The 23,659-nt window shown below is 39.6% G+C and overlaps 1 protein-coding gene across 2 annotated transcripts; it reads right to left on the bottom strand.

Annotated features, from left to right (window-relative positions):
* Nucleotides 1-255: 255 nt before the first annotated feature.
* Nucleotides 256-22,473, bottom strand: CABP1 (calcium binding protein 1). 2 transcript variants are annotated; one of them, XM_075831373.1, is made up of 7 exons: nucleotides 11,576-11,927; nucleotides 10,483-10,644; nucleotides 9,417-9,447; nucleotides 4,862-5,005; nucleotides 4,513-4,622; nucleotides 4,249-4,396; nucleotides 256-2,799 (listed from the first exon to the last, which is right to left on the bottom strand). In XM_075831373.1, the coding sequence occupies exons 1-7, from the start codon at nucleotides 11,618-11,620 to the stop codon at nucleotides 2,774-2,776; spliced, it is 666 nt and encodes a 221-aa protein (XP_075687488.1). In that variant the 5' UTR covers nucleotides 11,621-11,927; the 3' UTR covers nucleotides 256-2,773. The 2 variants fall into 2 exon arrangements, with proteins under 2 accessions (XP_075687488.1, XP_075687482.1); XM_075831367.1 differs by lacking the exons at nucleotides 10,483-10,644; nucleotides 11,576-11,927 and adding an exon at nucleotides 21,569-22,473.
* Nucleotides 22,474-23,659: the final 1,186 nt, after the last annotated feature.

Here is a 23,659-nt window from a genome sequence, read left to right as displayed (position 1 = left end):
TGGTCTTTGAGTGAGTGCACAATACTATAAAAATGCTGTTTCTATTTTAATGTAGTTGGCACTGTTGGTTTCTATTAAAACCAGACCTTAAAGGCTTTGTACATCTTGTTTTTACATATATATATATATATATATATATATATATATATATATATATATATATATATATATATATATAGATATATATATAGATAGAGAGATATATATATATATATATATATATATATATATATATATATATATATATATATGTCTATCAGTGTGATTGGTGCAACTTTCAAAATACTTTATATTAAAAATTATATTGTTTTTTTGAGATACAGCTGCTTTGTATACTTTATACAGAGCAGCTGTATCTTGCGCTGAATCCTGTATCTGTCAGGTCTGCGGGATCGAGCTGCTATAAATCACATCTAAGTTCATAACTTATATGTGCTCGATTACAGGTGAATCCTGTGTGTCAGAGACACGCATGACCCGTTGACACTGACCCCGTTAGTCCCGCGGTCCTGACAGATTCAGGTTTCAGCGCTAGATACAGCTGCTCTGTATACAGAATACAAAGCAGCTGTATCTCAAAAAGTAAAAATAATTTTTAGTAAAATGTATATTGAAAGTTGTAACAATCACACTGATGGATATTTTTATTTAAAAATATGATTTCAAAGGTTTACAAAGCCTTTAAGAAAATGCATTCAATAGGAGTACTGCATGTGTAAATGAACAAGAATAAACACATCAATAAATACACACATTTTGTAAAATACCAGTATAATAAAATGGTAGATAGTGCAGGAAGGCAGCCAATAGGAGAACTAGTTCTAGATATTCACTATGAACCAGAAGTAATATATAATATCTAACATGCACTTCATTCTCTAATATAGATGTTAGGAGATTGCTTTTCAAACACGAGGATGAGTTTTCCCAAGATTCCCCTGACTTTCATATACTGGAGGGACCTAACCCTGTGGGGGCATGGTGGAAATGCTGGTAAAGTGAATGGCCAGTTCAAGCCTAAAGGTAACTTTCTAACACTGTCTCATTCCATCAGAGAAGATATCCTTATGATGTTACAGACTATCAAAGCTAGTGACATTGATTTAAGCTGGAGGGACAATAATATTAATGGTCTTGTGAGTGCAGAAAAAGATTTTTGAGCTACTGGTCTGTTTTGCTCGGCTACAGGAACACCTTTGTATGAAAAATGGTGACAACTGTTTATGTCATGTAATATAATTTACTGAGAATTATAATCCGCATGTTAGAGATTACATGGAGGATGAATGTGTATGATCATGTTATGGAAAATACAGAAAATATGGAAAATGTTGTTTTCAAGGTAAATACCGTCATTATGGTTATATGTATATTTGTATTCTGAATTGTGCTGCTATGTAATACTGAGAACTGTCATAGGAGATCAAATCACGAGTAAAGGCTTATGGAGCTGAATGAAAAAAAGAAAATAAGGGAATGTTCACGTGGCGAATGGTTTTTTTTCTGCAGCATATTCGTGAATTTTTACAACCCCATTCAGGTGTATGGAACAGTTGCAGAATTCTCTGCAACAAATCTGTCGTGTGTGAAAATACCCTAGATGTCTAAGGTGTAAAACACATATGATGTGCTTGAGCTGACCCAAATACTTGTGGATATGGTCGCTGCAGATACAATATAACCATTTTAAGTATGACATAATAAGGCCTTGTTCACACAGCGTTTATTTGATGCATTTTTGCTGCGCCAAAAAATGCGCTAAACACGCGTCAAAAAACGCGTCAAAAATGCATAGGTACTTTAAAAAGCGCTTTGCAAAAATGCTAGCATTCTTTAGGCGTTTACATGTCTTTTTTTGAGCGCCATGTAAACAAGGCACAACACTTGACGGGCCTTAGAAATGTAAGGTGCACTGGTTGTCAAGGACCCAAAAGTGATTGAGACGTAAATCTCCATTGCAGCGCAGCACCATCTTAATTCCACATTGCAATCATTCTTTATTTTGTGTTTCGAAGATAAAAAAAATGTGGCTTTCTGTCTAGACCGCATGCAATGTTATGGCAATGTAAACTAAAATTTGGTAAGCGGATCATAATAAAAACATGTAGAATATATGTAAAGAATGAATGTAAGAATTGAATGAAGTGTTTTCAGGCTTGAAAATATTCTGGCATTTGTGGCTAAAATATTGGACTATCAATTTTGTTGGATTATTTTAGACAGATTTGCATCAGATGTTTCACTAAGTGTGTGCAAGGGTAGTCTCTGTGTACCTACCAATATTGTGCACGACACATTTCCTTTCACTGAAGTCCAGAAGGATTAGTATGTACTATATATTTCTATCTTGGAAAATCCAGGAAGCAGAATCTATTCTATTATTGCACAAGTCCTCTAAGAGTAAAGTCACATGAAGGGTGCTGGCTCATGCACACATAGGTTTGCCTTTCCCATTGGTCTTTAGACTTCTTCATTTTACACAACAGTCAGAAAGAAGCCTCCAAGGGTTTCCCGTATCTAGGATATCACATTTATAGTTTGGGATGGCACACAAGAGATCAAAGCAGCAGGATTAGACGGAAGAATGGCCTGTGCTGTATCCCATAACAAGAATACTCGGAAGAGACATGGTTTCACCCCCTCCAAGATTGGGACATTATGGCTGATGTGGGCATTGCCCTTTCAAGTCCAGGACATTAGTAGGTTAGTTCAGGCACAGCTTTGCCAATTCAGCACAGTCAGAAGGGTGATATGGGCATCGCTTCACAACAAGTCAGCGAGACATCATGCGAACAAACTCTGTACAGAATAAAAAAGGGTGCAAAATGTAAAATCTTAGGTCTAAATTAACTAGTCATTTAAGAGAGCAAGTGTTAAACCCATCAGCCAGCCACATAGCACACAGTATTTTCCAACATAAATAGCTAACAATCTTCCCAAGCTTAAGCTTTTCTTATATTGATTAAAGTCCTCTTTGTGAAAGACCTATAGATATCACAACATTGAATAAGGTAATGTCATTACAGTTAGGGTATGTTCACACGTAGTCAACCAAAACGTCTGAAAATCCAGAGCTGTTTTCAAGGGAAAACAGACCCTGCTTTTCAGACGTTTTTTACCAACTCGCATTTTTACCAACTCATTTTTTTACCAACTCGTTTTTTACCAACTGCCCATTCATTTGAATGGGTTTGCCGACGTACTGTGCAGACGACCTGTTATTTACGCGTCGTCGTTTGACAGCTGTCAAACGACGACTCGTAAAAATACAGCCTCGTCAAAAGAAGTGCAGGACACTTCTTTCAGACGTTTTTGGAGCTGTTTTCTCATAGACTCCAATGAAAACAGCTCCAAAAACGAGTTGGTAAAAAAATGAGTTGGTAAAAATGCGAGTTGGTAAAAAACGTCTGAAAAGCAGGGTCTGTTTTCCCTTGAAAACAGCTCTGGATTTTCAGACGTTTTGGTTGACTACGTGTGAACATACCCTTAGGGTATGTTCACACGGCCTATTTACGGACGTAATTCGGGCGTTTTTGCCCCGAATTACGTCTGAAAATAGCGCCTCAATAGCGCTGACAAACATCTGCCCATTGAAAGCAATGGGCAGACGTTTGTCTGTTCACACGAGGCGTATATTTACGCGCCGCTGTCAAATGACGGCGCGTAAATAGACGCCCGCGTAGAAGAAGTGACCTGTCACTTCTTTGGCCGTAATTGGAGCCGCTATTCATTGACTCCAATGAATAGCAGCGCTAATTACGGCCGTAATTGACGCGGCGTTCAAGCGCCTGCACATGCCGGTACGGCTGAAATTACGGGGATGTTTTCAGGCTGAAACATCGCCGTAATTTCAGCCGTTACGGACCCTCGCCGTGTGAACATACCCTTAGGGTATGTGCACACACACTAATTACGTCCGTATTTGACGGACGTATTTCGGCCGCAAGTACCGGACCGAACACAGTGCAGGGAGCCGGGCTCCTAGCATCATACTTATGTACGATGCTAGGAGTCCCTGCCTCGCTGCAGGACAACTGTCCCGTACTGAAAACATGATTACAGTACGGGACAGTTGTCCTGCAGCGAGGCAGGGACTCTTAGCATCGTACATAAGTATGATGCTAGGAGCCCGGCTCCCTGCACTGAGTCCGGTTCGGTACTTGCGGCCGAAATACGTCCGTCAATTACGGACGTAATTAGTGTGTGTGCACATACCCTTACAGCGATGTATATACAAACAACACTAACCTTCAAAGTCCACTTGTCCATCTCCATTCAGATCAACGTCACGTATGATATCTTCTATGTCCCTGTGACCAACCTGTTGTCCCAGGAGCTTTTTCATGGCTTCCCGTAGTTCACATGTACTGATTTCTCCATCTCCATTGGTGTCAAACTAAATGTAAAAACATCCGTATTATATTGATGACTGTGAGACAGTGTTTTAGACAATGGAGAGCAGGGTGCAGGAAGAATAGGTTGGTGTGTTTTTAATGTCAAAGTATTTTTTACCTCCTTAAAAGCATCCCGAAGCTCCTTCACTCCAATCATATCAGCTGTCTCTGCAAGTAGCTTAGGGCCCATCAGCTCCACAAAATCATCGAAGTCCACATGACCTCCAACTTAGAAAGATAAATGTGGAAAACTTAAATTATAATTCATATAAAATAAAATGTATCACTTATATAGGAGATACTGTGACTACTACTGGAAAATGTCTAGTAAAGGTGTTTAAATGATTGGAATATGAGAATAGATGTTACAATTATTACTTTTTTGTTGCTATAGTATGTGTAGTATGTTGCACTAGTATCTGTATAGTAATGTATGTATATAGCTATGTAGTATGTACATAACTCACGGTTCATATTGATTTGCTGAGATAGTTCTATTAGTTCCATCTCTGTTGGCATGTATCCCATTGTCCTCATACAATCCCCTAGATCCTTACAGCTGATATATCCATCCTTGTCTTTATCAAACTCTTTGAAGGCTTCTCTTAGTTCTGTGGAAAATAAATGAGTCAAAAACTAAAGATAAAATTCTATGCAAACAACAATTCTAGTCACACAACTTAAATGTGAACAATGAAACCTCTATAGCATATGCAACCTGCAGTTATGGACTTAAAATCCAGCCAGGAAAATCTACACGGTAGACTCATAGCTGCCTTCAGCCTATTGGATAGCTTAGGAACATTTTAGAATCTGATGGTAGATCTGTAAATTAAATTGATTTAAAAAAACCAAAACACTATTATTGGTTAAAAGGCCAATTGTAACCATTTAACCAAATATTAGCGGAAATCTAATTATAATTTTCTAATGGCTGTTTATATTAGTTATATTATATTAGTTCCCATTATTTCTCTTTTTACCTATTGACCCCTTAAGGATCAAGTAATTTTTGGCCTTTAGGACCAAACAAATGATTTGGATTTTTCATCATCTCGGCATTCTAGCACTAATAACTATTTATTTTATTTTTGCAATAATGCAGCAATATGGGGTCTTGTTTTATTGCAGGAAATGTAGTCTTTATATGTACCATTTTGTGGTACGTATATGTTAGCGGTTTTATTTTTATTAATTTTATTTTGGGTGGACAAGCAAAATGAAAGTCTATTCTGCCATTCTACCGTTCAAAAGTTTGGGGTCACCCAGACAATTTTGTTTTTTCTATGAAAACTCACACTTATATTTATCAAATGAGTTGCAAAATGACTAGAAAATATAGTCAAGACATTGACAAGGTTAGAAATAATGATTTTTATTTGAAATAATCATTTTCTCCTTCAAACTTTGCTTTCGTCAAAGAATGCTCCATTTGCAGCAATTACAGCATTGCAGGCCTTTGGCATTCTAGCTGTTAATTTGCTGAGGTAATCAGGAGAAATTTCACACCATGCTTCTAGAAGGCCCTCCCACAAGTTGTATTGGCTTGATGGGCACTTCTTGTGTACCATACGGTCAAGCTGCTCCCGCAACAGCTCTATGGGGTTGAGATCTGGTGACTGCGCTGGCCACTCCATTACAGATAGAATACCAGCTGCCTGCTTCTTCCCTAAATAGTTCTTGCATAATTTGGAGGTGTGCTTTGGGTCATTGTCCTGTTGTAGGATGAAATTGGCTCCAATCAAGCGCTGTCCACAGGGTATGGCATGGCGTTGCAAAATGGAGTGATAGCCTTCCTTATTCAAAATCCCTTTTACCTTGTACAAATCTCCCACTTTACCAGCACCAAAGCAACCCCAGACCATCACATTACCTCCACCATACTTGACAGATGGCGTCAGGCACTCTTCCAGCATCTTTTCAGTTGTACTGCGTCTCACAAATGTTCTTCTGTGTGATCCAAACACCTCAAACTTCGATTCGTCTGTCCATAACACTTTTTTCCAATCTTCCTCTGTCCAATGTCTGTGTGCTTTTGCCCATACTAATCTTTTCCTTTTATTAGCCAGTCTCAGATATGGATTTTTCTTTGCCACTCTGCCCTGAAGGCCAGCATCCCAGAGTCGCCTCTTCACTGTAGACGTTGACACTGACGTTTTGCGGGTACTATTTAATGAAGCTGCCAGTTGAAGACCTGTGAGGCGTCTATTTCTCAAACTAGAGACTCTAATGTACTTGTCTTGTTGCTCAGTTGTGCAGCGGGGCCTCCCACTTCTCTTTCTACTCTGGTTAGAGCCTGTTTGTGCTGTCCTCTGAAGGGAGTAGTACACACCGTTGTAGGAAATCTTCAGTTTCTTGGCAATTTCTCGCATGGAATAGCCTTCATTTCTAAAAACAAGAATAGACTGTCGAGTTTCACATGAAAGCTCTCTTTTTCTAGCCATTTTGAGAGTTTAATCGAACCCACAAATGTAATGCTCCAGATTCTCAACTAGCTCAAAGGAAGGTCAGTTTTATAGCTCCTCTAAACAGCAAAACTGTTTACAGCGGTGCTAACATAATTGCACAAGGGTTTTCAAGTGTTTTCTAATCATCCATTAGCCTTCTAACACAGTTAGCAAACACAATGTACCATTAGAACACTGGAGTGATGGTTGCTGGAAATGGGCCTCTATACACCTATGTAGATATTGCATTTAAAACCAGACGTTTGCAGCTAGAATAGCCATTTAGCACATTAACAATGTATAGAGTGTATTTCTGATTAATTTAATGTTATCTTCATTGAAAAAAACTGTGCTTTTCTTGCAAAAATAAGGAAATTTCTAAATGACCCCAAACTTTTGAACGGTGGTGTATATACACACACATATATATATATATATATATATATATATATATATATATATATGTAAACATAACGTTTAAGTAGACTATTCATTGGTCTGGTACCTATCTGCCTTTATCACAGAAGCGCAACAATAGGTCATCAATGAGATCAGATTGTTCTTTACTGAAGAATACTGTTCCATTTGTTTGGCAGATCATCACACAACTTTCCTTTTTTTGTAGATATAACAGCCAGCATGATGGCCCAGTTTATCCCACAATTTCCAGCTGGATTTAGGTCAAGGGACAGACTGAAGCTATAAAGAATTAATTTTTATTTGCACTATTCTTGTTATCTAAGGTCGGACATGCTCGTAGTAATGGCATATAGAGCTTGGTGTGCCATAGTCATGATTCAATTCTTTCTATAGTTCTTTCCGGATATACTAAGCCTTGTTCCACCCATTGGAGCTCAATCATTGTACAGAACATTCTTTACTACTTCCTCCCTGCCCAGCCTCCTTCCTTCTCACTCATGTTGTAGCAGCCAATTCTTCTGCTGCATGGGTGAAGTGCTTGTTGCAGGACCGGCAAGTCCTGTATCCTGCTTGAGATGCATAACAGAGTATATTGAGGAACTTAGACTGCTTGGAATTCTTCTTTGAGACTTTAACAGCCATTGTGATATTTTGCTTTGCATTGAAATAACTGCACAAAATTACTTTATGATTTTTACATGGGGCTTGCAGAAATCCATGCACATGCTGCAGAAACAACCCTATTCAAAAATATAGAAATATTTTGAAGAAAATCTGCCACGTGTGAACGTACCCTAAGGCAGTACATTAAGCAAAACATTTGCTCTTAAGATGTAACATAAATGATTACTATGTCCTGATATATTCACATTTAGAGTATGCATTATTATTAGCCAAAGGGAAGTTTCATCCAAAAATAGCTTTATTTGAGTATACATACATACATAGATACATACATACATACATACATACATACATACATACATACATACATACATACATTCTTTATTTGTAATTATTTTCCAAATTTATATTTTACCCATTGAAACGAATGTTAAACAGCCACTCAAGTTACTTAGTAATCTTATTCACTAGCTATACTCACTAATCTCATACCTACCAACTACAACTCCCATTATTCTTACTGTATGCATTTTCTTTATATTGTCAATCTATTAATCTTACAACTTAACATCAATATTAGCTTTTATTGGTTTACTTTTGGCCCACGAAACCAAGCAAACATCTTAATCATTGTATTTAGGATGTTAATTCAATAGTCACTATATTCAACATCACTTTACTTCAATGTATTTAATAAACCGACTTTTATCAAATTCATTTCTAACATTTATTTTCTAAATTGGTTTTGTAACACGATTGACACTTCCCCCTCGCACGTACTTTATACTGCTAGACACTCATCCACTACCTACAACATTTTAACATATCGCAACTAAAATAGGCATAGAGTAATTGCATGGTGTGACTTGTTTATTATCTTCTGTATACCCTAACAGCATTGGCAGAGATGGCAGGTTACAGCATAACATTAAAGTGCAGTTGTCAACTCCTGGCATCAGTTCGAATGAAATCATGCCCGCTTTATGCTTTGATCTTCTCGTCCAGATGAGGATAATAACCAGTGTATTACTCTTTATTCCTCACAGTACCTGCCACACCGTCTACTACAGTCTCATAACAAGCTTTCCACTATTGGGTGAGCGCCATGTTGTTTTAACTGTGTATAGCTATTTCATATTATGTAACAGATGAGCAGAGGCTTTTCACTGGCAATCTTCACAGTATCGCCACATTCGTGTGTATATTATAAAGTGCATGTTGCCCCTAGCCAGTCTTATTACATTGCAATTACAGTATACAGCATTCCAAATCCTTATGACACCTACCATAGGCACTACATCCAGAAACCCTATAATAAAATCACAGTATTAGGCATTATCACTCCCCCATACACTTCTCCTTATTACACTACACTCGTTATAGCTTTGTTATACCCCAGCTCATCTCAAATACATACAATCTGTGTCCTATTCTCTGTTATATCTCCGTGCAAGCATTTTAAACCCAGAAAACATTACATATGCGTCACTTTTTATGTATTTGTCATTATAAAACGCTGCATTTTGTTTACCTTCTATTTCTTCTGGGCGTAGTTCTCTGTCCTAAAAGAGAGCATATGGATTCAAAGATTAGATCTAAAGAAGGGAGCAGTGAAGTCAGTGAATGAAAAGGATTAAATGGTTGAACTACAATAATCTGTACAATAATTACACAGAAGCCAGTGGGTATAAGGGAAGGACCGTGAATGCTCAGCCGTCTAGGTCTGTCCATGCTACTTGTAGTCATTTGTACACAATATTTTGTAATTTTCCTTTAAGAAGCATATCATTAAAGATTCTAATCTTTAGTAATCTTTTATTTATATACATTTCTTCCTACATTTTATCACTGTTTCCCTGTCTGTTCTATATGCCATTGTTTGTATGCCACAGTATGTTGTTGTTGTTGTTTTTGTTTTCTTTGTTTTTTAGAGAAATAAAAACATCAAAGTAAGAAGATTTTCTGAAAATACCCAAGGGTTATGATAAAATGTATTTTGGAAGATAGACAATAAGAAATATTGCTAAAGATATTGTAGTATTAATACATTGGCACAGTTATAATTTACCTATAACAGAAGGAAAATTGTAAAGCTTGGGTGTAAAATGCCAAGTACATGTTTAAGTTTAGATACAATATAACAATGGGATGTAATATACCAGGTAATTGTTAATGGCCAGTACTGAATGGATTTTATCTTGTTCATTGGAACTTCATAGACAAGCTTTAGAATCACATAGCAACTTATTTGTGCATTATTTTAAAAAAATATTTTGTGACGGCAGTGCCATAGGAGACTTGTATATATGGTTCATTTGCAATGATTATGACAGACATAATTATTAAAAATTTAGATGGAAGAGGAAACATGCACCAAGCTCTTGCACAATAATTGTCTCCTCTGTCCACTATTAAAGAGGCATATAATTCCAGAGAATGAATGCCGATAGCAGCACTTAACCATTTCCTCCAATTTCTTTGGCAGGGGTATGATGACAATGAGTGAAGGGTCACATGATTTATGATAGTATTCCAATGTGAAAGGTGGTTCCAGTCACGCAATAATGGGGAAGATGGAAGGGTCAGAACTCACGTACAGGCTGCCGACTCTCAGCGAATCCCTTCCGAAGAAAAATACAGGCTGGGCCCAACAGGTTGTGCATCACTGCGCAGTTCTGAGCCAAAAGCATAAGAGGTCCCTGAGCACCCTCTTCCCCTGTCTGCGTCGGTCTGAGGTAGCTTCTTTCCTCCTGGTGCATCTTACAACATACAGAGTGTTACCAGCACACTAAGAGGTCAACACCAAAACCTGGGTTCTACCTGTTCTTTTGCTTGTAAATTTTTTAACTAATGTACTCTTCGGGGGTCTCAAAAAGATTTGTCCCCTCTAAATCAAATATATTTTCAAATTACAACCTCCCAATTCCCTCTCCACTTTCATAGGGTCTGCTGTGGTCCTCTTTATCATACAATCCCTGTTTCTAGCTTTCAACAACGCCACTTCTCCCTTCTATTTGGCAGTTTATGTGGTTATGGCTCAGTGTATGAACAATTCTCAGTCTCTGTTTTCCTTGCCACCTCTTTTCCCTCCCTCCCCTGTATCTCCTCGCTATATAAGGAACTGTTTTAGTCTGGTCCTGTCGGACCTTCCATTCCCACGCCTTTATAAGACATATTTGCTATGCTTGTCTCCATGGGTCCTTCGGGAACATACAACCAGCTTCGAAGGACACATTACAAATATAGGATACCGTCTCAAGTTTAAAAATAAGAGAGAACTTAATGTGAGTCATTTTACAGATACATGAAACAAGCAATGTGGGCATTATGGCTCAGCTGAAAGGGTTTCAAATTAAATAAAGGAAGTAGAACAACTGAACATCAATGCTTGCTCTCATGGGTATGTGCCTGAGGCTTATTACCTTTAGATTCCTAGGTTACAACCGTGTTATGCTGATGTACCTTATCCCGCTTCATGCTGTGGGGCTATGCAGATCTTACTGTTCTATTTTCACATATTTTGGATGTTATGTCAATAAGTATATCACGTAATATCTTAATAAAAACAATTAGATTCCTAGATTTTCCTTACGTCCTTCTTCTAACAGCTACCTTCCCTTTGTATTTTTGTTCAACCCGTAAACCCAACCTCATCGTTCTCTACAGGTGTTACTCTACTGGGCGACATACCTTCTGTGAGAGGTTATGAAGCGGAGACTTCACACAATTCCCCATAACACACAGTACAAGGCAGAGGATGAGCTTTCCCGAGGGGAGAGAGATTGAGAGGGCAGCAGCCAGCGAGGCATCCCGCACAGTGTGCGCCTCTGAGCCTTGGGGGCAGTGAGCAGCGTCCCACAGATTAGACCCTTTGAGCCGCAGATTGTTTCTCTGATAGAGCCAACGATTACAGCAGATAAACTGCAGCAGAAACTATTCCCTGATGAGCTCAGAGAATCCAGCTAATTTGGAGCTGGTCCCCCTTCCCCCCATGAGCCTCACAGCTTTTCAATGACATGATGTGGGACAGATCAGCTGGAGGCGGACACAGGATTCATGACACTGACGTCGGCTCTGAACAGCACCAGGAATATTCTGATTTTGGGATTTGACTGGAAATCTTATGCCTTTTATAATATTAGATACGTTGCTTTCAAAGAGCAACAATACCCCTAACTATGAAACGGGTAACTCCATTGGATTTATTATATTTAACTGTGATTGCCTGTTCAGGGTATACGTAATCTCCAACAGGCACAATGTAGAGCGAAATGATCTGTCAAAGAAAGGACAATGTACTATTGTGCATTTCGTAAGAGACATACTGAGCATGAACCACTCATGGCTATGATAACGCTACATATCTGCATCAAGTACATAGGACCTGAGCATTACGACGCCTCCAACCTCAAGACATCCCACAACATGAGAAAATGTTACACAGATAAGACTGCCTGCTGGATAAGATACTGTTCTATATGAAAATGAAAAAAAATAGAAAATTACACTTTTAGGCTGGAAAAGCGAGTACAAGAATGTTAACCCTGATGATCAAGCTGAAAACAGCCTCTCACTCAAACCAGAGGTGAATGCCTATCAGTGCATGCTTACTAGGACAAGCATGACCTATCTATATATATATATATATATATATATATATATATATATGTAAATATATATAGATATATATCTATATCTGTCTATATCTATCTATCTATCTATCTATCTATCTATCTATCTATCTATAAATATGTATATATATATATATATATATATATATAGATAGATAGATAGATAGATAGATAGATAGATAGATAGATAGATAGATAGATAGATAGATATATCTATATATGTATCTGTATATATTTATGTGTTGTTACTGGTATTCTAGAATGAGATTTACAGAACAGAAATTAGTTTTTAGATAATAAGGCTACACATTACCCCCAATCTACCATTGACACGTTCTACGGGTTTCCAGTGATGCTGATGAAAGATGAAGATGACTTTGAGTTGCCAATTATTATTTAAGTCAGACACATCACATATGAATAATATTGAAGGTCAAAATGTGTTTGGAAGTAGCTGAAGGATGTGGAAGGAATGCTGAATACTACCCTTGTCTTGCTTATAGTCTTAATATTATGTCATAAGCTAAAGTTATATTTTTGTGATAATAGAAACAATTATCTCCTTGAGGATGCAGTCATTGACACACAACACACATGTATGAGGTCAAAAACGTATAACCAGCAGTTAAATCTTTTTACCATAGTAACTGTAATCTTAAAATCATACAAAGGATTATAACATTACAATGGTTTCTGTACTTTAGAACAATCTCCACTTTCCCTCCGTCATTATTAGCACTGAGACATCCAATGGGGGGCTGTATGTTCTCCACACATCTCATTCTGTATCATCTCATTCTCATGGATGGTGCTAGAAAGCCTGGCATGAAAGACTATTACCTGGAACTTCTTTTGGTGAGGTTTTGATTATGAACCAGGTTTGTTGGTTTTGTTAGAGCCCATGACCCACATATGACTACTGAGCCAATGGTCGGGAAACAATGCTCTGTTGCCACATAACAGAAGTGTTTATGGGACGTTCTCAGTAACTCCATTTGAGTATGATTAAACTGGCTATAAGAAACAAATTTAAAAGGACAGTAAAATTAAAGTGTATCTTTTGTTATCTACATTTGGTGTGCAGTTGAATGCACTTACTATAATGTCTTTGCGCAATAGGGCCATGATTGGGGAAAGGGGAGCAAACTGGGCAACTGCCCAGGGACCCTGTTTCCTCGGGAGCTACAATCTGACAGTGCAACATGAAATCATTACAGGTAGTCATGTGCAGAGTGTTCTTTAAAGCTGAGCTCTCTACCAGACAATACAGAGAATTGTACAGCTGCACAGTACTCTCTATCTCCTGCCCTGCACTGACTTCTATGATCAGATCAATAGAGTGCAGACAGAGGAGGCCGAATGAGATAAAAAAACAACAACTGCACATACAGGTGTGTTTTTATGTTTTTCTAAATTAGGAAAAGCAATATACAACATAAAAAAACAAAAGAGAACTATAATCCTCTTGCTAACTGAAAATGGCTCCTGTGCTGCTCCATATTAGAACAGCAGAGGGCATGCCTAGGACGTGTCACTTTTAGATTTATCTTTGGGTGACACTATAAAGCTCTACTGAGCTGACAGATGAAAATGTGCAGAGACTGAATGTACACTAAAAAAAAATGAGGACACTCAGGATTTCTCTGGAGATGATATATCAAAGTACATTTCATATATCATTAAGACATTGCTTGACAGCTCCTACAGACTCAAACCAAAGTCACCTGAAATCTCTGCACAGGGCACAGAACGAATAAAAGCAAAAATGAGAGACTCTTCTCTGAAAGGGCTGAGTGTAATAGAATAGGCAATAAGAATCCCAGGAACATAACCATCTTAAATTCCAAGAGCATGATAGAAGACTCTGTTCTCCGCCATTACAGCTTCATAGGCTTTTTAAGAGATACTATTGGAAAGCTATGAACATATTTGAAATTCTGTTTTATTTATGCTGCAAACATTATTACACTGGCTCCTGTGGTTAGCACTATTCAATATATAATCTCTGTATTATGGCCAAAGTACAAACTTGCAGCATAGTGAAAGCTTAAACTAGCAGGTTCTATAGAGATGTGTTCTGTGGAATCCATGTATATTGCTATGGAATGACGTCATATTGGAAATTTTATGGATTTAAAGCGACCCTCCAGCCAAAAAAGAAATTGACTTTACATTGCATTTCTATAGTCAACTTACCTGCTGCCCTGCACTCTTTGGGTATGTTCACACGCAGAGTTTTCAGGCGTATTTCGGGGTGTAAATGTCTCAAAATACGCCTTGAAAAAACAGTTGCTAAACGCCTACAAACATCTGGCCATTGAATTCAATGGGAAAAACGGCGTTTAGTTCAGACAGGGCATTTTTTTTTACGTAGCCGTTTTAAAAACGGCATGTAAAAAGACACCGTGTAAAAAGAAGGAGCGTGTCACTTTTTGAGCCGCTTTTGGAGTTGTTTTTCATTGTGTCAATGGAAAAACAGCTCCAAAAACGGCTTCAGAGAATGCCTCAAAAACCGGTTTCGGCTACAAAAACGGCTGAAAATCGGAGGCTGTTTTTTCTTGAAAACAGCTCCATCATTTTCAGCCGTTTTTGATCTTGCGTGTGAGCATACCCTTACTCATCAGATACAAAATTCTAATGATGAGATTAATCTTAGGGTATGTTCACACGCTTAGTAAAAAACTTCTGAAAACACGGATCTGTTTTCAAGGGAAAACTGCTCCTGATTTTCAGACGTTTTTAAGCCACTCGCAATTTTCGCTGTGTTTCTTACAGCGGTTTTTGGAGCTGTTTTTCTATAGAGTCAATGGTAAACGGCTCCAAAAACGTCCCAAGAAGTCAAATGCACTTCTTTTTCGCCGGCGTCTTTTTACGTGCTGTTTTTGGAAAACGAGGCGTAAAAAAAAATGCCCCGTCGGAACAGAACGCCGTATTTCCCATTGAAATTAATGGACAGATGTTTGTAGGCGTTCTGCTTCCGTTTTTTCAAGCATTTTTTGAGGGGTAAACGCCCCGAAATACGCCCGAATACACTCCGTGTGAACATACCCTACCATATAGTAAAATAAGTGGTTTAAGGGCTCATTCAGACAAGCGTGTATCACGTCCGTGTGATGGCCATCAAAACAACGGCCATCACACGGACTCATGTATTTCAATGGGGCCGTTCCCACGACCGTTGTTTCAACGGAGCATGTGAAGGCTCTGTGAAAAAATAGGACATGTCCTACTAGTCCTTCTCAATGAATTAGTCTGTCATTTAAAAGTTAATTTATTTCAGTAATTCAATTCAAAAAGTGAAACTCATATATTATATAGATTCATTACACACAGAGTGATCTATTTCCAGCATTTTTTTCTTTTAATGTGAGGATTATGGCTAACAGTTAATGAAAACCCGAAATTTAGTCTCAGAAAATTTGAATATTATATAAGCCCAATTTCAAAAATATTTTTCGAAATGTTGGCCTACTGAAAAGTATGTACAGTATCTGCCCTCAAAACTTGGTCGGGGCACCTTTTGCATGAATTTCTGCATCAATGCGGCGTGGCATGGAGGCGATCAGCCTGTGGCACTGCTGAGGTGTTATCAATGCGGCGTGGCATGGAGGCGATCAGCCTATGGCACTGCTGAGGTGTTATTAATGCGGCGTGGCATGGAGGCGATCAGCCTGTGGCACTGCTGAGGTGTTATCAATGCGGCGTGGCATGGAGGCGATTAGCCTGTGGCACTGCTGAGGTGTTATCAATGCGGCGTGGCATGGAGGCGATCAGCCTGTGGCACTGCTGAGGTGTTATCAATGCGGCATGGCATGGAGGCAATTAGCCTGTGGCACTGCTGAGCTGTTATGAAAGCCCAGGTTGCTTTGATAGCGGCCTTCAGCTCGTTTGCATTGTTGGGTCTGGTGTCTCATCTTCCGCTTGACAATACCCAATAGATTCTCTATGAGGTTTAGGTCAGACGAGTTTGCTGGCCAATCAAGTGCAGTGATACTGTGGTTATTACACCAGGTATTGGTACTTTTGGTAGTGTGGGCAGGTGCCAAGTCCTGCTGGAAAATGAAATCAGCATCTCCATAAAGCTTGTCAGCAGAGGGAAGCATGAAGTGCTGTAAAATTTCCTGGTAGACGCTGCGTGGACTCTGGACTTGATATAACACAGTGGATCAACATTGTTGCTCAGTGTCCAAAGTCCTGTTTTCAGGTGAAAGTAAATTTTGCATTTAATTTGGAAATCAAGGTCCCAGAGTCTGGAGGAAGAGTGGAGAGGAGTCAATCCAAGTTGCTTGCGGTCCAGTGTGAAGTTTCCACAGTCAGTGATGGTTTGGGGGCCATGTCATCTGCTGGTGTTGGTCCACCATTAGGAGGGTTCTACATGGGATTACAGACATCCCTGGTTTTAGATTTCTTTTAGGCGGGAATTTTTCCCGCCGGTATCTGGGCAGAATGGGAATTCTGCCCGTTATGTCGGTCATTGGGCCACAGCTGTGGCCTATGTGACAGTGAGGGCAGTTTAGGGCCTTAGTAACAGTCAGGGATTGGTGTAAGAGGTGTGGTCAGGTAACAAGTTAGGTAGATATAAACCAGGAATATGCAGTAGTCTTGACAGACCTTCTGACATATTCCTGGAATAAATGTTCACTGCCCCCGCCCTCCCTCCCTAAATTTTGTGATTGTACTGTATTTATTACCACGGCCTTTTGTTGAAAGGGGAGTCGCTCAGCAGTATGAGTGGACATTTATGTATTATTTGTGGTAGGCATTAGTTTATGACTAAGCCAGGTTAATTATTCAGGATGATAAAGTTAATGGTTTTTATTATTCAATATTTTATGGTAACTTTAATAAAAGGCCGTGGCCAGAATATTTTTAGCACCACTCCAGTGTCATGTCTATTTATTTAGTTAATCTGTTAATTTTTGATAATGGTTATATTATTATAATGTTAATAGTATGTTTTGTAATCCCATGTGTTATATCAAGTCCACAGTCAATGCAGCTGTCTACCAGGACATTTTAGAGCACTTCATGCTTCCCTCTGCTGACACGCTTTATGGAGATGCCGATTTCATTTTCCAGCAGGATATCTCCATTAGAGATTACCGGAAACAATAGTGTAGCATGCTACATTATTGTTTACGGTAAAACCACGAACACCCCGACGGAAAGCTGATGGAACCCATTAATGTCAATGGGTTTCATTGCCATCGGTGGTGTCCATGGTGCAACTGGACAGTTGCTTCCGGCATTCCCTTGTTCAACTCATCTGACAGATCAGAGAATCTGAATGGCCCGACGCAGATGTGAACAGGACTTAGCCCCCTCCAAAAAAAGAAAGACAAATAAGAACTTCGCTACTTTGTTACCATTCTCGCGCATGTTGGGGAGTGGCAATTATCTTATATGCTGTCTAGTGTCGGAGAACAGTATACCAGTATGTGGGCCATTATGAAGCACCTGGTGCTTATCCCCCACCCTATCCTATTCTACCAAATGGGATCTGTTGTTAAATTAATGAGAAAGTAATACCACGGCGGTATGCTGAGCATGGGCAAGGCATGAAGAGAAGAGACATTGTTGCTTCCTTATGTTGCTAAGAGCTAATGCAGTTTCCTATGTCATATCAAAAAGGCAGCAGAGTTACTTGGATATGAAGGTTTGCAGGTTCATCAATTTGTTTTTTATAAGGATAAGGCTGGGTTCACACGACCTATTTTCAGACGTAATGGAGGCGTTTTACGCCTCAAACTACGTCTGAAAAAACGGCTCCAATACGTCGGCAAACATGTGCCCATTACTTTCAATGGGTTTGCCGATGTACTGTGCCGACGACCTGTCATTTTACGCGTCGCTGTCAAAAGACGGCGCGTAAAATTACAGCCTCGTCAAAAGAAGTGCAGGAGACTTCTTGGGACGTTTTTGGAGCCGTTTTCTCATAGACTCTATTGAAAACAGCTCCAAAAACGGCCGAAAAAACGCAGCGAAAACAGCGCAAAAAACGCTGCGAAAAATGTGAGTTGCTCAAAAAAGTCTGAAAATCAGGTGCTGTTTTCCCTTGAAAACAGCTCCGTATTTTCAGACGTTTTTGGCTCAGCGTGTGAACATACCCTAAGGCTAGGTTCACACAACCTATTTTCAGACGTAAACGAGGCGTTTTATGCCTCGATTTACGTCTGAAAATACGGCTCCAATACGTCGGCAAACATCTGCCCATTCATTTGGTTTGCCGACGTACTGTGCCGACGACCAGTAATTTTACGCGTCGCTGTCAAACGACGACGCGTAAAAAAGACGGCTCGTCAAAAGAAGTGCAGGACACTTCTTGAGACGTAATTTGAGCCGTTTTTCTTTGATTTCAATCAAGAACAGCTCCAAATTACGGCCGTAATTGACGCCTCCAAAACGCTAGTACATGCAATTACGTCTGAAATTACGGAGCTGTTTTCTCCTGAAAACAGCTCCGTAATTTCAGACGTAAATGCAGTTATCGTGTGCACATACCTTAACACTGCTTACAGGATTGGTCCACAATCACATAGATATTCCGCTACTGGAAAGTTGTCACCGGAAAAAACTAGAAAGTTCTGTGATGAGAACAATTATAAGTAATCATAATTCTTGATTGAGAAAATTAGACTAAATTTAGAAGAAAACCCCAGCAACATTGCTTTCTCTATATTGCACTCCATTCCCTCATCATGTAACTAAATAGTGTTGCCTTTTTTATTTTTTGCATTACATTATCATTTTTATAAGTATACTGTATGTAATTGTATAGGCTGGAGGTTGCATAGCAACAGTCCATGTGATGACAAGGTGACCACTATCTCTGTGCTTAGATTTAAGTGTAATGTGTTAGTCATCCCACTTGGGGGAGCAGTGCATCATTTTATATAACAGTGATGTAGCCAGTTATAGTATTGTCTCCCTGTCTCTGGATGCAGCTTCTCTCCTATTCACACACAGCACTATGTAAGGAAAGCAGGAACATCCTATGTATTGAATATGTCAGAAAGCCAGATTTTACTGGGGATCGTCTATCACCAAATAACGGTAACTGCGAGGGTATATTTTCACCACATTTGGCGTGTCCATTCAGTGTACGTTCCGGGAAATACTCCTATAGACTTGATGTGAACATATACTTTTAACATGCAATGAATACACCCTTAACTTTGAAATTGTGAGTGGGGAACCTGGAGTTTTCTAAGGAAAATTTTATAATAATATATTACAACATTGGTATATGGTCAAAATGAACTATGAACCTAAATGAATGTGAATGGTTGATAATGTGAATAGACAAATGCTGTTGAAGACAGAGGTCAAGTCAAGACACTTTTTAAAAAAAAAAATAGTTTGTAAGCAAAGTCATTTTGCTGCCATTACAGCTTTTACAGGGGACGTCACTCAGCTTTCCCAGACCCCTGAATGGCAAATCTGCCTTTATACGCAGTGATATATCCCCCTCTCATGGATTGCTGAATGATTGGGCAGGGTTGCCATTCAGTAGTATGAGAAAGCTAGGTAAAAATTGCTGTAAGAGTTGTAATTGTAGTCACATTGGTTGTCACACTGAATTCCCGGAAACTGATTAAAATAAATAATGGCTGAATCAAATGTTGAATAACTCAAGAACTTACATTTACTGATGCCTGTGAAACTATAGGGGAAATAACTTTGTAGACGTATAATACAATAAGCATATCATTGCAGTGGCTTCTGTATGTCCTGACCTTTTCATGCTTGCTGGGCATTAGGTTATTTCTCTTTAGTTTGGGATGATGGGAAGTTATGGGGGCTTTCTTCTTGATACTATTTAGAATTATTTTTTAAAAGGCCAAAGTCACTTTATATTTGCATTTATGATAATATTACAGCAGGTTATAAAATAATTCGGAGCCGCAATATTCGTAGAAATATGTGGTGTCATTCACTAATCGCAAAATAAAATATTATGACATCTGAAAACTACTAAAATTAATAAGGGCAGTGATCTTCAACCTATAATTCTCAAGCTGCTACAAAACTACAACTTCAAGCATTCTATGACAGCCTTTGGCAGTCAGGGCATGCTGGGAATTGTAGTTCTGCAACCAATTGAAACAGAAATTATTTGGGATTTAAATATGTTAATGAAAATCTCTGCAAATGAAACTAGTCTTAGTAAAATTAGTATAATTATAAATGAGTTATTGGAGGCACTTATCAATCAAGCTTAATATTAATAATAAATGAAAGCATTTGTTAACAGTATAAGGAAATGTAAAGTGTAAAATGTAAATGTAGAATTCACAGCTAGAACCAACTGACTAACAGTCACAAGGAGCATATGCAGCTAGTGTAAGGATATGTCAGCCATTCTGTACTTTCTGCTAGTGAATGTACGTTATAGACCTATAGATTTACGCTCAACTGATTTGCACCATGAAAAGATCAGCTGTATCAGTGCAGCTCCATTGTCATATACCATATTTTGTATACTATCGCTGAAGGCAGTGTTACCATATCAGGTTTAGGGAGTTAATATTAATATGATAAAACATTTCTGCTTCTTCCCATTGCAAAAAATGTCTCCATAATGAAAATAAATAGCAAATGTACATTATAATATTTCCAGGACTTAACCACTGGCAAGCTTGGCTATGGTATATATCTCCCTGTGGTTATGGCTGTAGACCTACTGAGAACTCAAAGATTATTCAAAGAAAGGTTGGGTTAGAAGATAGGAACTACACATATTCAGCTAGAAAAATGAACTCCTTAGTGGAAGAGGTAACATTTTTCTTAAAGTGGCTACTAGTTACTAATCAGAGTAAATAAGGGCAAGAGAACATCATAAACAGGCTTTAGGCACATCATAAACAGGATTTGGGCTCATCATAAACAGGATTTGGGCACATCATAAACAGGATTTGGGCTCATCATAAACAGGATTTGGGCTCACTATAAACAGGATTTGGGCACAGCGTAAACAGGATTTGGGCACATCATAAATAGGATTTGGGTATGGTACATTGGGGTGAAGGGTAAATAGATATTGAACTCTCACCTGACCAAACACTGAGCTAAGGATGGGGTGCAATTCCACAAACAGAGGCTCCATGTCCGGCTCAGGGTCACTGTCGCTGCTCTTTGCCGGAGGAAGGTCATTGGCTTTAGTGGGTTGGGTGGAGGTGCCTTCAGAACCTTTTCCAGGGTCCTTCTTCTTCACCCTCTGTTCCTGGCTACTGTTTTGCTGTTCTCTTGGAATAGGAGAGATCTGCCTGGGGCTAGGTGTATGCTCCCTTGGACTAGGTGGATAGTCCCTGGGACTTGGTTGATGATGTCTGGGGGTTTGGGTATTGTGTCTGGGACTAGGGGACTGTTGCTTAGGACTTGGAGAGTGCCTGTGGTTATATGGAGACATGTGCTGATGAACATGATGGGTGTTTTGGGTCTGACTGGGATGAGGCTGGTGAGTGGGGGTGTGCTGGTGATGACTTTGATAATTGGGGTGATGCTGGATGTGGCTGTGGTGGTCAGGAGGTGGGCTGCTGGACTGGTATTTGCTGGAAGGGTACTGGGGATATATGGGTGGGTAGCGATGGTGATTAGCATGGTACTGTTGGTAATCTGGGCTACCGGGCTGCCTGTTTCTTCTTGCTCCCTCCTGTTGAGGAAGTCTTCTCATTATTGGGGGGCTCTCTGTTGTCCGTGGGGACTGACGCCTCCTTCCCCCAGTAAGTCCACTCTCCCGGGGGTGACATAGAGGCCTCCTATAGCTTGGATCAGTCTCATGGGGCAGTTGGTATCTAGGATGGGATCTCCTGGCCTCCTCAGTACTGACTAGAGAGCTGCTGGACTCGTTCATGCCGCTGGATCGATATCTGCCATAGGGTCGTCAGTGCAGAGAAAGCCGAGCTAGAGACATGTCTGTTCAGCACCACAGTGCCAGTGACAGCTCCTGCACACAGCGTGAATGGGAGGGAGGGAGGGATGGAGGAGAGAGTTGGAGTGGAAAGGGAGGAGCGCAGCATAGTGAAAGGTGGCAGACACAGGGTACAGAGCTGGAGGAAGAGTCTGAATCCAACAGGGCATTCAGCACTGCTTTCATTATTTCTTCTCAAAGGGTCGTAAAATATATATCGCTTTGAGTAATGTGGCTGCACAATTTCTACATTTATTTCAATTTGCAGGTTTGCGTCTCCTGTTAGCAATTCACTTCAAGTAATAATGTAATGAATCAGCAGAATGGTGAGAATTTGTAAGTATGCAATTTATTTGTATTTTACAACTTCGTTCACATCTGCGTTGGAACTCTGTTCATGGGTTCCGTCGGATCTTTCCATCAGGGGAACCCATGAAAGGAATCCAAACTGAAACAAACGGAAACCATAGTTTTCCATGTGCATCACCATTGATTTCAATGGTGACGGATCCGGTGCAAATGGTTTCCGTTTGTCATCGTTGTGCAAGGGTTCCGTCGTTTTGACGGAATCAATACCATAGTCAAGTGCGCGATTCATTCCGTCAAAAGGACAGAACCATTAGGCCACGTTCAGACGTGGCGGAATTGCTGTTGAATTCCTCTGCGGACAATCCACAGTGGAATTCTGCAGCAGCCATCTTTTACATTTGTTTCTATACATTTCTAGGAAACTTAGTTCAGACGTTGTGTAAATTAGGCTGCGGTACAGAATTTCCCCTCCGCAGCATGCACATTATGTTGCGGAGAAGCAGCAGAATTTCACTGCGGACTTCAGCCTTTGCAATGCAAAAACTGAAATCTGTGGCAAGTTCTCTGTGATATCTGCAATTACCTGTCAAATATGCAAATGTAGCTGCAGATTCGTTGCGTAATTGCCCCGAATCTGTACCAACATTTGCAGCGGAATAATTCTGCCACGTCTGAACGTGGCCTTAGAGTCTCATGGGGAAACCATTTGCACCGGATCCGTCACCAATTAAATCAATGGTGACGCAAACGGAAACCTATGGTGTCCGTTTTTTTCAGTCAGGGTGCCGTTCATGGGTTCCCCTGACGTAAAGCTCCGACGAAACCCCATGAACGGAGTCCTGACGCAGATGTGAACGAAGCTTTAGATATTTTGTTGGGTCAAACTGCAACAATGAGCTGCATGACTAATATTATTCCTCCATT

This window comes from Rhinoderma darwinii, chromosome 1 (genome assembly GCF_050947455.1).
Source record: "Rhinoderma darwinii isolate aRhiDar2 chromosome 1, aRhiDar2.hap1, whole genome shotgun sequence".
Classification (NCBI taxonomy): Eukaryota; Metazoa; Chordata; class Amphibia; order Anura; family Rhinodermatidae; genus Rhinoderma; species Rhinoderma darwinii.
The sequence above is the reverse complement of the archived record's forward strand: the minus strand, read 5'-3'. Positions and strand labels throughout refer to the sequence as shown.